The sequence below is a fragment of the Delphinus delphis genome, chromosome 16, assembly GCF_949987515.2.
Source record: "Delphinus delphis chromosome 16, mDelDel1.2, whole genome shotgun sequence".
NCBI lineage: Eukaryota > Metazoa > Chordata > Mammalia > Artiodactyla > Delphinidae > Delphinus > Delphinus delphis.
In genome coordinates this window covers 33,324,034-33,342,145 of record NC_082698.1, presented here as the reverse complement: position 1 = coordinate 33,342,145, position 18,112 = coordinate 33,324,034, and the positions used below count along the sequence as shown (strand labels likewise).

At 45.0% G+C, this 18,112-nt stretch overlaps 1 protein-coding gene across 3 annotated transcripts in view; it reads right to left on the bottom strand.

Annotated features, from left to right (window-relative positions):
* Positions 1-3,759: 3,759 nt before the first annotated feature.
* The window catches only part of MYOF (myoferlin), a 155,493-nt gene continuing 141,140 nt past the window's right edge, over positions 3,760-18,112 (bottom strand). For all 3 annotated transcript variants that reach the window (XM_060034462.1, XM_060034460.1, XM_060034461.1), the window contains 6 exons: positions 13,891-14,032; positions 11,492-11,591; positions 7,926-8,116; positions 5,499-5,608; positions 4,985-5,132; positions 3,760-4,077 (listed from right to left, as the gene is read on the bottom strand). In XM_060034462.1, the coding sequence (XP_059890445.1) occupies positions 4,039-4,077; positions 4,985-5,132; positions 5,499-5,608; positions 7,926-8,116; positions 11,492-11,591; positions 13,891-14,032 (730 nt within the window). In that variant the 3' untranslated portion in view covers positions 3,760-4,038. The remainder of the gene's footprint in view (positions 4,078-4,984; positions 5,133-5,498; positions 5,609-7,925; positions 8,117-11,491; positions 11,592-13,890; positions 14,033-18,112) is intronic.

The following is an 18,112-nucleotide window of genomic DNA, read 5'->3' as shown; positions in this document are numbered from 1 at the left end:
ATGAAGTGTTTTCTGGGGGGGATGGGAGGAGGGGGAGGGGTGCTACCCAGAAAGCCCTGTTCAATATTCTCTCTGGGAATTACTCATGCCTAATAGGGCTTCGCCACCACTTACTCAAAGGAGCTACACTGGTGAATACCAGTTAGGTGTGCTGAAGGCAAAGGAGGAAAAGACTTTCCTCAAAGCCATTCATGTATCTGCTCAGCAACTACCTGAGTGAGGCGCTGTGGGAGAACGTGTTGCGGGGGGTACCTGCAAGGAAGGCTGATGTATTCAGCCTGCACAGTTTGGTATATGGCTGTTCTCGTTTTTTACAGCTGTTCTCCATTTTGATGGGGTGAAGCATCTGTTTGGATTGGTCGGTGCCAGTGCCGTAATGATGGTTAAATATTCCAAATAACAATCTTGTCTGGAACCCTTTTTCATTTTGTTGATGGTTTGCCTCGCTGTGCACTTCTTAGCTTCTTTTAACCGCAGTGCTATACCACCAGTGGGAGGGCTGTCAAGAGGAGCATGGAGCTGAGATGGTCAGGTAATGAGTGACAGTAGCAACCCAGTGTGGCTCTATGCTGATACCAAGGACAGTGTGTATCTTCTAGAACATGTGAGAACGTTGTCCTGTTAATATATGAAACCATGGTGAGATCAGCCAACAGTTCTATTCTAAGCAGCACAGAATCGAGGGGAGCAAGAAATGGTTCGATAATGGCAATGCTTTTGGACATTTAGACAACGTTATACTGCAGTGGGACTGTCTTGCCATTATTGCTGAGTTGTGCACTGTTGGTGAGACTGTAAATGGCTGTAGACACTATGGAAAAAAGTATGGAGCTTCTTCAAAAAATTAAAAATAGAGCTAACCTGTGACCCAACAATGCCACTTCTGGGTATTTATCTGAAGAAAACAAAAACATTAATCGAAGAAGATATATATACACTCCATGTTCATAGCAGCATTTTTCACAATAGCCAAGATATTGAAACAATCTAAATGTCCATTGATGAATGAATAAAGAAAATGTGGTATATATACACAATAGAATATTATTCAGCCATAAGAGTGGAATCTTGCCGTTCGTAACAACATGGAGGGACCTTGAGGGTATTATGCCAAGTGAAGTCAGGGAAGGACAGATACTGTAAGATCTCACTTATATGTGGAATCTGAAGGAAAAACAAAACAAAACACAAGCTCATAAGTACAGAAAATAGGTTAGTAGCTGCCAGAAGTGGGTGGAGGGGTGGGAGTGGGTAAAATGGGTGAAGGGAATCAAACAGTATGAACTTCCAGTTATAAAATAAATGTCATGGGGATGTAACGTACGGCATGGTGAATATAGTTAATAATACAGTATCGCGTATTTGAAAGTTGCTAGGAGAATAGATCTTTAAAGGTCTCATCACAAGGAAAATAATTGTGTAACTATGGATGGTGTCAGATGTTAACTAGACTCACTATGGTAATCATTTTGCAATATATACAAATTTGAATCATTGTGTTCTATACCTGAAACTAATATAATGTCAGTTATTTCCCAATTAAAAAAAAAGCAAATAAATACAACTATTGAGGTGAAATTTCCAGACCCCACAAAAAAAGTTAAGAGGAAAAGAACCCATACTGCCTGGGTTCAAATTCCAGCTATACCATTTATTAGCTGTGTGACCTTGGACAAGTTACTTAACATCTTTATACCTCAATTTCTTAAAAAAAATATTTTAACTATTTTAATTTCTAAAAAAAAAAATTTTAATTGAAGTATAGTTGATTTACAACATTGTGTTAATTACTGCTGTACACCAAAGTGATTCAGTTATGTATATATTGTGTATATATAATATTTATATACATTCTTTTTTTTTTTTTTTTTTGCATTACGCGGGCCTCTCACCGTTGTGGCCTCTCCCGTTGTGGAGCACAGGCTCCGGACGCGCAGGCTCAGCGGCCATGGCTCACGGGCCCAGACGCTCCGCGGCATGTGGGATCTTCCCAGACCGGGGCACGAACCCGTGTCCCCTGCATCGGCAGGCGGACTCTCAACCACTGCGCCACCAGGGAAGCCCCTACATTCTTTTTTAAAATATTCTTTTCCATTATGGTTTATCATAGGATACTGAATATAGTTCTCTGTGCTATACAGTAGGACCTTGTTTACCCGTTCTACATACAAAAGCTTACATCTGCTAACCCCAATCTCCAACTTCATCCCTCCCCCAACCTCCTTCCCCTTGGCAACCACCAGTCTGTTCTCCATGTCCATGATTCTGTTTCTGTTTCATAGATAGGTTCATTTGTGTCATATTTTAGATTCCACATATAAGTGATATCATATGGTATTTGTCTTTCTCTTTCTGACTTCACTTAGTATGATAATCTCTAGTTGCATCCATGTTGCATTATTTCATTCTTTCTTATGGCTGAGTAGTATTCCGTTGTAAATATGTACCACATCTCCTTTATCCGTTCATCTGTCAATGGACATTTAGGTTGTTTCCATATCTTGGCTATTGTGAATAGTGCTGCTATGAACATAGGGGTGCGTGTATCTTTTTCAATTAGAGTTTTGTCTGAATATATGCCCAGGAGTGGGATTGCTGGATCGTATGGTAATTCTATTTTTAGTTTTCTGAGGAACCTCCATACTGTTTTCCACAGTGGCTGCACCAACTTACATTCCCACCAACAGTGCAGGAGGGTTCCCTTTTCCCCACACCCTCTCCAGCATTTGTTATTTGTAGACTTTTTAATGATGGCCGTTCTGTGTGAGTTGGTACCTCATTGTAGTTTTGATTTGCATTTCTCAAATAGCGAAGTTGAGCATCTTTTCATGTGCCTACTGGCCATTTGTATTTCTTCTTTGGAGAAATGTCTAATTAGGTCTTCTGCCCATTTTTGGATTGGGTTGGATTTTTTGTTGCTGTTGTTGAGTTGTATGAACTGTTTGTATATTTTGGAAATTAAGCCCTTGTCGATCGCATCATTTGCGAATATTTTCTCCCATTGTGTGGCCTGTCTTTTCGTTTTGTTTATGGTTTCCTTCGCTGTGCAAAAGCTTTTAAATTTGATTAGGTCCCATTTGCTTATTTTTGTATTTATTTCTATTGCCTTGGGAGACTGACCTAAGAAAACATTGGTGCGATTTAAGTCAGAGAATGTTTTGCCTGTGTTCTCTTCTAGAAGTTTTACAGTGTCGTGTCTTATGTTTTAGTCTTTAAGCCATTTTGAGTTTGTTTTTGTGTATGGTGAGAGGGTGTGTTCTAACTTCATTGATTTACATGCAGTACGCCTCAATTTCTTCAAGGGCAAAATGGGATTAATGTTACCTACTACCTTTATAGGATTACCTTGAGGACTACATTAGTTAATATGTATAAAGCATTTAAAACAATGGTGTGCATGGAGTAAGTACTTTAAATAAGTGTCAGTTTCTTATATTAGCCTCAGTTTGGCCCACTGGCCAAGCTTTGGCAGCACACTGATAAGGGGTTTACAGCCAAGTGGTATGCCCTGGCATGCCATCCAGTGAGACCCAGACTAGAAATTGCCTCCTTCCCAGCTTGGCCCACAGCTACAACAAACAGGTATGTGATCCATACAAAATATAACAATGGTTGCAGGCATAAATAAAAATTCCTCCACCTAACTACTTGGTAATGCACAGTCCTTTTTTGTTGACTACAGATAAAGAAGTGTATGAAGTCGAGATGTAGAAATTTTCAAATTTGATTTTCCAAAAATTGAATTACAGAACTAGGACACAGAAAAAAAAGATAATTTTTAAATGGAACCAGCCACCTTGAAAAATATTCTGAAAAAACATGGTTAAAACTTTTAATACTTCAAAAGATAAAAATGTTGCTTGTTGGCCTGACGTGGACTTAGAGCCTCTGGGAAGTGGTGGGCCTCGGTGAAGTAGTGTAACGTGCCCCTGGAATATCGTCTCAGACCCAAACAAAATCCCTCTCGGTTTTGATCTGTAAACAGAGACAGGACGCCCTCATTGCTGGATGACTCTGGAAAAGAAGCCCTTGCTTCCATTATGCATTTGGCCTCACAATCTTCATTGACAGATAGTTCTGAAAAGGAAACAGAAAGAGGGCCATGTATGGATATAAATGAGGGATTCTCAGTCTCGGTCCTGTTGACATTTAGGACCAGATGATTCTCGTTGGAGACTGTCCTGTGCATTGCAGGGTGTTTAGCAGCATCCTCGGCCTCTACCTGCTAGATTCCAGTAGCCCCGCCAGTCATAAATGGGAGTCAAATGGGAGGTTTCCTCCATTCGAGGAACTTGTTGAGATAAGAAGTATATGAAGTTGAGATGCAGAAATTTTCAAATTCGATTTCAGCAATGCAGGCACTTCTGGGCACACTGACAAACCTGCCGTTTGGACTCCCATTTATGACCGTGGAGATTAAGGGAGATTTGAGGGGGAGGTTATGTAATGTGGCCCTTAAAGAATGAGGGAGGTTTTAATAGACAAAACATGGGCAAAGGAACAGCCCTGGCAAAGGCATCTTGGCAGGTAAGGCCAATACTTGTCTGGGGAGGCCAGCTCTCTAGTTTGGGTGGAGTTCAAGGTTTGTGTAGGCCCATAATGAGCCCAGGATCTGTGAAATGGCAGGAGTTAGGATGCAGGATGGTTTGGAACAAGAGAGTCTGGAGGCAGGAGGATCCGTCAGAAATGCTGGTTGTGGTTTAGACACACATTCATAAAGGCCTAAGGGATTGCTCCTAGAATTCCTGAGACCAAAGTTTTTTTTTTTCAGACCATGCAGTTCTGCCTGTAATTCATGAAACTGTGAGAATGTAATCCTTATCACAGGACACAGTACTCTAAATTTTCCAAAGGTTGACGGGTTGTAACACCACAACTGCTACATAGGTCATTTTACCTGATGGCAAAGAAGGCAAGTACCAAGTGAGATGACCAACCATAATTCACACCCAAAGAGCCAAGACAAGAGGCCAGGGACTCATACCGGTAAGGAGTAGAGGAGCACAGCCACGAAAAGCAGCACGATCAGCAGGACCAGCAGGCCGATGATGACCCACTTAAACCGCCGCCACACGATGAACCTCATGGTCTTGCATGGGTTGCTGAACCAGAGGAAGGAAGTTTCTGGCCGGCTGCATTGCAAAGAAATGGTTTTACCTACCAACTCAGGAGGGACAGATATTTTATACCTCCGAGCATAATAGTTTAAAGAATGATTAACAACATTTTATAAAGTCAAGAAAAGATATTATTCCCCTTAGTTGGCTGAGAGAGCCTTTAACCTTTTATGGCTTTCTAAGATGCCGAAGACACACTGGACTTTGGTTTCATGGGAAGGAGAATGGTTAAAATGAAGCCAGATCACCAGCCTCTCCCTCCCCCATCTCCCCTGTTCAGTACAAAATTCAGACAACAGCTAATCCATTGCATTAAGGCAATTGGAAGGGGGGCTTTCAGACTGCAGGTGTTTGGGGATCAGAACAAAGAAGGTCTCTCACTTTGGTGGGTCCAGCTTGGGGTTCATGTTGGGTTCATCCCGTCCCTTCCCGGCTGGCCTCTCGTCGGCCTCCTTCTCATTGAGGACTTCCAACGTCATCTCCACTTTCCCCTTCAGTAAAGCAGAACAGGTTAAACACATGACATCACGTTTCACAAATATTTTCACTTCGACCCAAGGAGTATTCCCCGAGCAATGATTTTTACTCTTGTAAAACAATCCTTAGATTGCCTTAAATGTTCCTCAAGAGATTTCATCACATTTCCTCTTCCATGTGTTTCTGAACCGACTCCTTGTGGGAAACTGAGAGGACAAATTGCTTTCCCTCCTCCCTGCTTTTCAGTCTCCGGATCCCCATCATTCTAACTTTCCCACATCTGTCTCCTTGCCTGCTCGCATACCTCCCTTTGTAACTTTACTTGGACCCAGAATAACCTGAAGATGGCTGATAACAATAGCTAACTTTTTTTTTTTTTTTTTTTTTTTTTTTTTTTTTTTTCCTGCGGTACGCGGGCCTCTCACTGTTGTGGCCTCTCCCGTTGCGGAGCACAGGCTCCGGATGCATAGGCTCAGCGGCCACGGCTCACGGGCCCAGCCGCTCCGCGGCATGTGGGATCTTCCCGGACCGGGGCACGAACCCGCGTCCCCTGCATCGGCAGGCAGACTCTCAACTGCTGCGCCACCAGAGAAGCCCCTAACTTTTTTTTTTAAATTTATTTATTTTTGGCTGCATTGGGTCTTCATTGTTGGTTCTTCGTTGCTGCGCGCAGGCTTTCTCTAGTTGAGGCGAGCGGGGGCTACTCTTCGTTGTGGTGCGTGGGCATCTCATTGCGGTGGCTTCTCTTGTTGCAGGGCTCGGACTCTAGGCGCACGGGCTTCAGTAGTTGTGGTACGTGGGCTCAGTTGTTGTGGCTCACGGGCTTAGCTGCTCTGCAGCCTGGGGGATCTTCCTGGGCCAGGGCTCGAACCCGCGTCCCCTGTATTTGCAGGTGGATTCTCAACCACTGCGCCCCCAGCCAAGTCCCACAATAGCTAACATTGACTGAGCATTAAGTGTGGGCTCCAAGAGAGCCATCGTGCCCCCTTTGGTACCCCCACTGCGTGGAGCAGTGTTGGCACTTAGTGGGCACTCGATGTACACTAGCTGAAGAAATGCATGAGTGAGTGAGTGAATGAATGCTGCCTCCCTGTTCACAGGTTCCTGACTGGTGCACTGGGCACTGCGTAAGCCTTCTATATGGATAATCCCGTGTAATGCTCAGGGCAGCCCTATAAATCAGGTACTGCTATGATCCTCGTGTGCACATGAGTACACTGAGGCTGCGAGAGGTCTAGAAACTTGTCCACTCTTAGAGCCAGGCTTAACTAAGGTTGTAACAGCCTTTCAAGAACCGTGGCGCCCACAAGGTCACCAACAATTTGAGAGCTTCCGACCCTGACGCTCATTTAGGCGATGGAGCACAGATGCCTCCTCTGTCGACGAGTCAAAGGTGGGTGTCTGACTATGGCAAGGTGGTCCTTCTTTCTAAGCCTGTTCCTTGAATCTATAAAATGTAGGTAATGGCTGCTTCATGGGGTTATCCGCAGAACTAAATGAGGTTATGTACAAACTACCCTCTAGTGGCAGGAAGCTTATAAGCGGTTTCCTGTGCCAGGGGTAGAGGAAGTGATGGACTGCAAAGGGCACAACAGAACTTTTGGGGTAATGGGAATGTTCTGGATCTTGATTATGGTGGTGGTTTCATGAGCATATACATCTGTCAAAACTCATCAAAGTGTGCACCTTAATTGTACTTTAAGTGGGTGCAGTTTATGTAAATTATACCTCAAAGTTTTAAAAAACAAGATTATGAATATAAGGCATTTAGTATATTGTCCGGTTTATAATAAGTGGTGTAAAATATGATTATTAATAATACGTAATGAATTAGGTAGTCTTTTTGTGACAGGGCATGGTAACCCGCACTTTTGCTTCTACGATAAAATTATCTTCAGTTTTCCAAATGTGCTTGTAACTTATGGCCTTCATGTTCATTGGATGTCAACACTCCCTGTTTCCTCCATCTTTAAAAAAAAAATTTTTTTTAAAGATGAGGACAGCTCAAATTTGAAGTTTCTTTTTCTGTACTGAAGTGTACTGGAAGCTCAGCATAAATTAGCATTCCTGGTGGAGGAGAGTCCTAAAGAAATACAGCGCAACCACTTGCGTTCCCAGTTTTCTGACAATTCCAATCCCTCTATCTTCCACTCAACCCCAAACATGTGCTAACAGCATCCGCCACCTTCTCCTGTAATCCCAGGTACAAACCTTTCCCCAAACTTAAACTACCACCAATTTAACCTCCCTTATCTTATCCAGAGCAAATCTACTCATAAAGGGCAAAACCTCAAGGAGAAAAGGAATAAACGAGCCTCAGCCAGTACATACAGCCATCACACGGGAGCCATCTTTATCTGCGTAGCACGGCCACCATCCTTTCATGGACTTCTGTTCAAAGAGAGAGGCGGTTTTCACTTTAAGGGGGTTCACGGCTTTGAGGTCAGGAATCATGTCCAAACTGCATTTCTCTGGCGATTTTGCTGGAATGATGCTGCGATGCAAATCGAGTTCCAAGAAACCTAGCCAAGGAAACATTAAACCCAAATAAATTTCAAGTGGATCAGACGTTGTTCACAAGTGAACAGAATGTACCTGTCAGAAGAGAGGTAGACCATGACGCTGAACAGGTAACAGGTGAGTTAGAGAAACGGACCCTGGTAGGCAGTTAAAATTTTTTCCAGATAGAATGAAAAGTGGCAGAAGTAGTATCTGTCCACTGCTGTGCATCTCACAGAGAACAACCCATTTAACTTCTCAGAGATAGGAGCATAAACAGAGTTCTTCTGCAAACACAAAAGAATTAAACATCTCCAGCCAAAATTTCCACTGAACTTGGAATTTGCTCTTATTGGTTCTAAACTTCCCCTAACATAGTCATTTGGCTTTGGGTAAAGAAAACTGGTACTTGGAACATGGGAAGCTCCATCGAACAGTCAAGTTCAAGTTTCTCCAGCGTAACCTCAAAAACAAGAGCTTGAGAAGGAACACTGAATGCTCAACAGAAAGTTCTCCCCAGGAACTAGGAAGCCCAGCTCAGGTGCCTGGAGAAGCACATTTTTTCTTCCATAATGTGAGGCATTAACTCTTTTGTCGTTACTAACTGTCTTTAACTGACTGTCTTTGGGGCTTGGGAACTCCCAGGAAACCTCTCCTTCAGAAAAAGGTATGTGTGTGTTGGGGCATGTCTGTGGACTACAGGGACAAGAGGTGGTCTTCAACAGTGGCAGCAGAGAGTAACAGGGAGGTTGTGGCAGATTCTCTATAAACTTTTAGGCTCAGACACTGCCCTTCATCTTACAATGCATCCATAGCCCACAAGCCTTTCTGGAACTTACACCTGCTTTTATTTTGTCTCTCCTTTTGGTGATAACTGCAACCACTTGCCCACTAGCCATTTAGAAATAAAGTCATTCCCTTTGTTATCAGACTATTTCATTTAAACTCCAAGGGAAAACCCTCTACTACTCTTTATGCTAAGTTAGCACACTACTGTGGACGGGGAATGTTGCCTGCCATGCCAGTAAACAAAGAATGTTGCCCATCATCCCAGTTCTACAGGATCAAGACTGAGGCTGTGGGGTTCCCTGGTGGTGCAGTGGTTAAGAACCCACCTGCCAATGCAGGGTACATGGGTTAGAGCCCTGGTCCAGGAAGATCCCACATGCCACGGAGCAGCTCAGCCCGTGCACCCCAACTACTGAGCCTGTGCTCTAGAGCCCGCGAGCCATAACTACTGAGCCTGCGAGCCACAACTACTGAAGCCCACGCACCTAGAGCCCGCGCTCTGCAACAAGAGAAGCCACCGCAATGAGAAGGCTGCGCGCTCCAGCAAAGAGTAGCCCCCGCTCGCTGCAGGGCTACCCAACACAGCCAAAAACAAATAAATAGGGGGAAAAAAAAGACTGAGGCTGTGCCCTGAGGGGAGTTCAGGATGGAGAAAGACAGGAAGCATTCTGACCTTTGGATCTGCCTCTAGATAGTTAAGATGCATACCTAAGGAATAATTTCCAATAATTTCCATGGGCCCAGGATCTTGTATCTCCGCAAACACAGAAATGCACTAAAATCATTAACTTGAGATGTCTGCTCTTTGTGATTAGCAGTAATCTTTTGATGTTTGACTAACTTTTTTGTTTTTCCAGCAAAAACCTCTTGTGTCCTGGCTCCCCCCTTACCTCGTGGGAGTAGTTCCTCAGAGCTATCTGAGAGGCTGTCTCCTGCGCTGTAGTCCTCCGTAAGATCCCCAAACTCACAACTTTTAGGTTGTACGTTTTTCTTCAGTCAACACTTTCACACTCATTTGTTTGTTCAACTCTTATTAAGAACCAGCTAAGTCAAAGGCACCGCACTCAGTGTTGTAAAGGGTAGAGGGATGAACAAGACACAGCCATTGGCCGCTGTGGGCTTTTCCTCTGCCAGGAAAGATGCTCTGGAAGCAGGGAGGTGAGCTAGGGGCTTCTGTAACAGCTGGCTACGAGAAAGTGAGGTCTGAACTGGCAAGTGGCAGAGATCAGAAAAATAAGAAAATAAACGGGCATGATAAAGCAGGTTACATGGTTTAGGAAAGCGGTAGGAAAGGAGAGGAGGACCCACAGAGGACCCCGGGTGCTTCTGCCTAGGTGGCTGGGAGAGGCTGTGAACAGCAAAAGCGGTTCATGAGGTGAGCAGGTATGAGGTCAGGGAAGAAAGGCTGAGTTTGGTCTTAGTCACGATAAATTTGAGGTGCCAGCCAAACACAAAGGTAAAGTTTCTGGTGGGAAATGGGGAATAATCATCGTGAGAGCTTGTTTTGTTCAAACTGAGACATAATTGACATAGCGCATTGTGTGCGTTTAAGGCGTACAATGTGTCGGTTTGATACATTGCATGCTGCAGTATGAGTCGTCATCTTTCTTGTTACTCTGTGGCAGGCACGGTGGGCAGTCAGGCTACACCTCTACGTCTAGGAGTTTTACCTCGTTGAAAGTGAGAGTTGAAGCTTTACCTTCAACAGAGGTGAGGGCTGGTAAGTCACTGAGGGAGCATGGGGAAGAGCCGCAAAACCCCAGGGAGGGCAAAGGCCTGTATTTAAAGAGGAAGAGGGGGACTTCCCTGGTGGTGTAGTGGTTTAGAATCCGCCTGCCAATGCAGGGAACTTGGGTTCGAGCCCTGGTCCGGGAAGATCCCACCTATTGCAGAGCAACTAAGCCCGTGCGCCACAGCTACTGAGCCTGTGCTGTAGTAGAGCTCACACACCGCAATGAAGAGTAGCCCCCACTCACCGCAACTAGAGAAAGCCCGCGTGCAGCAACAAAGACCCAACGCAGCCAAAAATAAATAAGTAAAATAAATAAATAAATTAAAAAAAAAAAAGAGGAAGAGGAAGAAACAGAGCAGGCCAATGAGACACCCAAGGCCTGGGAGAGAGAAAATAAGAAGACTGTGCTTTGGGGGGACCCGGGTGTATGCCAGGAAATGGAGGGGCTGGGCCGGGGTGTTTTAACAAGGGCCTTTTACCCCAGAGAAGGGCGGGGCATCAGGGAACTGTAGTGACCGCTGAGAGCAGCGTGGAGGAGGAGGGAGCCAATTCTGAGGTGCTGAGAGCAGGGGGAGAGGTTTGGAAGTGGAGGTAAGGCTGTGGCATCCCTGAAAACAAAATCTGTGTCTTCCTAGCAAGATAGGAGCTGGTGCAAAGGCCCTGGGAGTGGCTGGGGCCCGCAGCGCCCACTGTGCCCACTTCTCAGAGGACCTGGGGCAGCGGATGGGCAGGCCACCCCGCTCCGAGGACATCCAGGCAGGGGGTGGGACCCCACCCCACAGTATTGGAGAGTTAAATAATTGATCCCAAGTTTTAATTGCTTTTACTAATTTCAAGCACAATTTCTTAGAAAAGAGTATCCAAAGGTAAGCCTTACCCAAGTAGTCATCCAGAGAAAACTTGTCATTATCCCATATCTGAATGATCAGTTTGGGTGGGACCCGAAATTCAGTTTGGTCCTTACTCCAGAAATGCTCCTAAAATGCCAACAGGAACAGACAAACCAAAATGACACTGATTACTGGATTCTTAACACCCTCCCCTTGGGCCTCTTGAGAACCCAGCATCAAGGCATGGGGCCTCTTCTCTCCTTTGCATCCCCACCCGAAACCCTGCCCTTTGGCCTACCCCTCTACCCCAGGTGGACATAAGGCAATCGGGCTCCCCAGGAAATCTCAGGACTACCAGCTGGGTGACAAAAAGGTTGTCCCAAGCAATTCCCAAACAGAACGTTCCCTGCCATGTTCCTATCAGTGTGACTTCCTGCTGCCACTCCTGCGGTTTGGAGAGTGACGATATCTCGTGCCCTAAAGACTGTAGCCTGCCTAGTTGATCCTCCCAAAGCCAAGCCATCCCAGGCCAGCCCGAAATATCCCCTGCAGAGGAGTTACTTCTGCTCAGCGACGTCCCCGACCCCCATTTCACATGGGGATGAGGAGATGGGGGCCCAGGTTTCACTCTTTTGTTCGTGCAGATTTAAAATGTCCTGGCATTTCTGGCTTTTGAAAAATATTGCTGGGTTTTATATACCGTGGTCATCTAAGACCCTCAGATCCCTCAGCCTAGACTCAGGTGGGGAGAGGATGGGATAAGTGTCCTCTAGGTTCTCACCTGGTGTCGCTGCTTCTGCCCAGACAGTATTAGCCCAGGATAATAATGACGTCCCCACAGCCTGATTACACCTAAGTTCCTCTGGCCCCAAAAGAAAGGGACATCCCCCAGTGCTTCATGAATTTGAAGGAAGGTGGTTGGATTGTTTTTCAGATGACATTCCAGGAATGGTCCCTTTTGCAGGGCTCAGAGGGCCTGGCTCTGAGGGGCTGAGAAGCCCACTCTGCTGCTGTCTGGCCCTACTTACTCGGCTGTCCTGTGTGGGGTCATGCTCCAAGGACTACTCAGGATGCTGAGAGGTCCAGCCCTCGATGTGAGTAAATAGGAAAGGTAACTTTATTACCTAAAGGCCTACCTGACCCCAAATCCCTCGCTTTCCCCCCGGTCCGTCTCATTATCTGAAAGTGTGCATGGTTCAACATCAGGATGAGCCTGTATGTCTCTAGAAAGTGCCCTTTGAAGGCATTCATCTCACCTGGACAGGGAAAGTGCTCACTAGAGCATCAGCACTGAGTAGGGCCAGCAGGGGGTGGGGCCTGGCCAGATGGGACACGAGGCAGGTATATTCTGATCAGGTGTAGGGTGAGAAGGTGACCGGGCAGAGCTAGGAAAAGTTTATAGAATATGGCAGGAGGGGGTGGGGAAGGGAGAAATGGGACAAGGGCCTGTAATAGACATCTGTTGTCTACCCAGGTTTTAGGCCCCCCCTTTTTGGATGAAAGCACCAGATTTTCCTTAGAGGTTCCCTTCCCCTAGTCCATGCAATGTGGGGAGAAGTGACTTTATCCCTAACGCCACAGTCTCGCCAATCAGAGCGCGGCAACCCTGGTTCAGAGATGGACACGTGGCCTCAAACAGGCAGACGCTGGGGCCCAATTCCAGAACTCTGGTTGGTGCCTTTGGGGATTCATTCCCCTCTCTCTGCTGAGGTTGCCGAGAGGGCAAGATACAAGCTGGGGCTGCTGGCAGCCACCTTGCGCTCACCAGGGAGCGAGGCCCATGGAAGAAGGCAGGGCAGAGGGGTGGAGAAGGTGAGAGCAGTTTCTAAAGACATCAGCTCAACCCAGGCTCCAGGCGTTCCTTAAGCCAGCCAACCCTGGACTTTTTAGTAATGTGAACCAGTAAATCACTTTTCTTGGTTTAAGCCAGTCTGAGTTGAGTTCTCTGAGAGTCTTATAAATTACCACCAGGAGGGCCCTGAACCCTCACGGAAGTGCTCCCGAAGGAGGGCAGGCAGATGCTTAAGTTTAATAAGGAAGGTAAGAGCGATATTTCACCTACGTTAATATTTTGCCTCTGGTTAATTAGTGCAACAGTTCTGCTTATCAGGGGAAGAAATCAGTCTCCCTGTGACATAAACATATACTTAGGTTGTTGTATGTATTGACGCAAGACCCCCACTTACCAGATCCTTCCCCCTGCTGCCAACATGTTAGTGGAAGCAGAGTTGTGCTCCTTATACTTCTGTTATAACTACACAAATAACCGCCACAGCTGTGTGACCCTGGGCAAGTATCTACCCCACTGGGGTCTCAAAGTCCCCATCTGTAAAGAGGAGCCGGACCCATGACCTCCCGGACTCTGAACAGCCCCAACCTTTTCTGAGCATCTGCATTAAGGAAGACCCACGACATCCACTCCCCACTGGCCTATTTCAGAACTCACTTTTTTAGCAACGAGACAGAGCTGTTCAGCTGGAAGGTAGTCAAAAGGGAAGACAAATCTCCAGTTAAAATTCCCTTCACCATCCAAGGACCTGTAGTGGACATCTGTTTTCTGTTTGTTTTCTTCACTGCCAGGAATCCAACTGAAAAGCAGAAGCAAACAGACTTAGCTACATGTGATTGACAAGTAATCTAGCCGCAAAATTGCGCAGTGATTAGGAGAGAGTGAAGGGCAGGAGAATTAATGCACTTTTCTTGGGCAGGTTCCAGTTATCTATGGAGCTGGGGGGGTGATTTATGAAGGGGAGGCACTCTGTTGCATCCAACACACGTGGTAGCCAAATAAAATATAATTCCTCTCAAACCAAAGCAGGAAACCCTTTAGACTTCAGTTAACAGGGATAAGGTGAAATTTTCTGGAAAATATCAACAATTTAGCTTCTATTTTGAGACTGGTGAAGCTTGCTGGCTATGTTTTTAGTCTCCCTATAACTCATCAGTGTCTGTCATCACTGCTGATAGGCTCAATGAATATGGGTCAGTTCAAAATTTTAGCATCTTCTTTTCCATATTTTACTGAAGCAAACAAAACAGGCACGACTCAAGTAATCTTACCACTTCATTTGTAAATTATTCTTAAATTTACTATGATCACATTAATGAGACAGCAAGGGAGATGTAGGCTGCTATATCCATACTCCTATCTATGAAAATTCATTTCCATCAACAACTGGACATCTTAACTTTTGACATTTGGAAAGTTCCCTTTGGCCTGTGCCTGGCACACCAGCAGACCAGTTGGAGGGAGGAATGAATGAACATGTCTGGGAGGAAGTGTTATCACATCTGCCAGCTATGGGGGAAGACTCCTGGTTTGGAACCAGAGGAACATGAGATTTTAGACTGAAAAAGGAGTGGAATGCATGGATCTCAACACCCACTACCCATTGGAATCAACTGGGGAGCTTTTAAAAATACTGATGCCAGGGCTTCCGTGGTGGTGCTAATGGTTAAGAATCCGCCTGCCAATGCAGGGGACACGGGTTCGAGCTCTGGTCCGGGAAGATGCCACATGCCACAGAGCAACTAAGCCCATGTGCCACAGCTACCGAAGCCCATGTGCCTAGAGCCTGTGCTCTGCGACGAGAGAAGCCACCACAATGAGAAGGCCGCACGCAGCAATGAAGACCCAATGCAGCCTCCTCCAAATAAAGACTGTCAGTAGGAGACAGGCCTGGCTGTGAACTTGCTCTGCCATTAACCCTCTGAGCTTCATCTCCCATCTGTAAAATGAGGTTAATGATATGTGCTCCCTTCACATGGTCAACCTGAGGACAGAATGAGAAGAGCCAGAGTGGGAAGGGGAAATCCTTAACTCATGTTAAGGATCAACTACTATGAACCAGGTATGTAGATGCCTTATTTTATTCTTTCCAACTGTATAACAAGCTCCATCTCACAGGTGAGGAAGCTGAGGTTCAGAGGGGATGTACATCTCATACAGCCAGTAATGGACAGAAATAAGTATAACTCCCAGGCCTGTCTGACTCCAAAGTCCAGGACTATTACTCTGCTTCAAAGGACCATGGAGACTAGAAATTCACAAGCTAATATTAGGTCCTATTATTAGTAGTGGTATTTTTTTTTATTTTTTGGGGTATGCGGGCCTCTCACTGTCGTGGCCTCTCCCATCGCGGAGCACAGGCCTCCAGACGCGCAGGCTCAGCGGCCATGGCTCATGGGCCCAGCCGCTCCACGGCATGTGGGATCCTCCAGGACCAGGGCACGAACCCGTGTCCCTTGCATCGGCAGGCGGACTCTCCACCACTGCGCCACCAGGGAAGCCTCTAATAGTGGTATTGATAGCAATCAACTATACTAGTTTTACTTTTTCTAGTCAATTGACTAACCAGGTAAGCTGAGTTGAAAGATTCCTTTTGACAGTTAACTTTTAAGCTTTTGAACTAACTCACTGAAGAGAGTCCACACTCTGGCTGTGACCTTGGTAGCTTCAGCTTCTAACCCATCCCTAAACAGCACCATCATCCTCCCCTAGACTGCTCACCCACTGTAGCTTTTCCCTCTTTTTCATGAATCTTTCACATTTTAATTTGAAAACAAGTTAAACAACTACTCTAAGTGTATGCATTTGTGTACTTGTACGTATAACTTTGTATGTAATACCCATATGCTTGTAGTGCTAAGGATGTTATTTGTACATTATCCATCTTTTCACATAGAGTAATTAGATTTCCATTCCAAATATGACGTGGTACTTTAGATCTTGCTTTATTCTTGGATTACTGGAGTTATCTCTCAGTCCAGTATTGAGTTTGTTTCCCTGATTGGGAAAAAAATGCTTATGATAGTCAAATAAATTTGCATATATATAATTAGCTGGAATTAGTTTTCCTTGGGGAATGGTAATAAGATCCTGAAATGAGAAAGAATAATGAAGACCTCGATGAAACCTTCCCTGTTTATAGTGAACCTAAATGACAGTAATTACGTCTTTAACAAAGGTTTGATTGAAGGCCACTTGGGATCATAAGTGAAACTTTGTTGTCACTTTATGAATATATTAAATTTCAACAAGTCTTATCTTTTACATATCAAGGAACCAAACTCAATCCCTGTGGACTAGTAATAATAATAGTATGATGGTTAATTTTATGTGTCAACGTGACTGGCCGTGGGGTGCCCAGATTAAACATTATTTCTGGGTGTGTCTATGAGAATGTTTCCGGATGAGACTAGAATTTGAACTGATGGACTCAGTAGATGGACCTCCCCAACGTGGGTGGCATTAGCTAGTCTATTGAAGGCCTGGAACAGAACAAAAGGCAGAGGAAGGAGGAATTCACCCCCTTTTTCTGCCTCACTGATTGAACCAGGACATCTCATGTCATCTTCTCCTGACCTCAGACTGGCATTTACACCACTTCGAACTCAGGCTGAATGATACCCCCAGCTCTCCTGCGTCTCCAGCCTGCAGATGGCCAATCGTGGGACTTCTTAGCCTCCGTTATCATGTGAGCCAATTCCTCATAATCTCTCTCTTTCTACACATATGCACATCCTACCTGTTCTGTTTCCTGGAGAACCCTGACTAATGCACATAGTGTTTACTATCTGCCAGGTGCTATCTTAAGTGCTTTGAGTAACTCAGTCTTCTGAATATTCCAGAGTGGTGGATACTATCATTATCTCCAATTTACAGATGAGGATCAGTAAGCTTACTAACTTGTCCAGCTAGTAGGGAAAGTACCGGATTTCAACCCAGGTAGTTTGATTCCAGAGTCTGACTTCTTAATCACTGGGTTCTGTACTCACTATCAACGTATAACACAACATGTGCAACTAAGGAGCCTGGCTGCCACAACTAAGATCCGGCACAACAAAATAAATATTAAAAAAAAAAAAAAATATATATATATATATATATATATATATATAAAAAACACAAAACTGACATCAACATGAATTATTTGGAATTGAACTATGCAAGTAACAGAATAATGAACACCTATGATGACGCTTTGCACGCTGGATGCAGGCACTCAGTAAATGTTGGTGGAATGAATGATTTTTTTAAAATTATGCTAATGGGAGTGATGGTGGTGGGATGAATTGGGAGATTGGGATTGACATGTTAGTTATCTATTTTATACATATTAGTGTATATAAGAGCCTGCTGTATTAAAAAATGTAATCATAATTAAAGTAAATCAAGGACAAGGAAACAGATTGAAAACCTAAACAACAGTTTGGGAGAAGATCTATAAAATCTTCTAGATCTATAAAATCTTCTATATGAATCCAACAGTTTAATGGGGAGAAAGAAATCTAACAATTGTAGCAGCTAATTACTAAAGGTTATCTTGACTAATGGTAACCTTTAATAAAGAAATTGGAAGAGCAAACAACCAGATGTGTATGAATTTAATTAAAACTGTGGAATAAAAAGGAGGCGGAGGAGGAAAAGAAAGCGTCAGAGGGCTTCCCTGGTGGCGCAGTGGTTGAGAGTCCGCCTGCCGATGCAGGGGACACAGGTTCGTGCCCCGGTTCGGGAAGATCCCACATGCCGTGGAGCGGCTGGGCCCGTGAGCCACGGCGGCTGAGCCTGTGCGTCCGGAGCCTGTGCTCCTCAACGGGAGAGGCCACAACAGTGAGAGGCCCGCGTACCGCAAAAAAAAAAAAAAGCGTCAGAGATACAGAAGCAC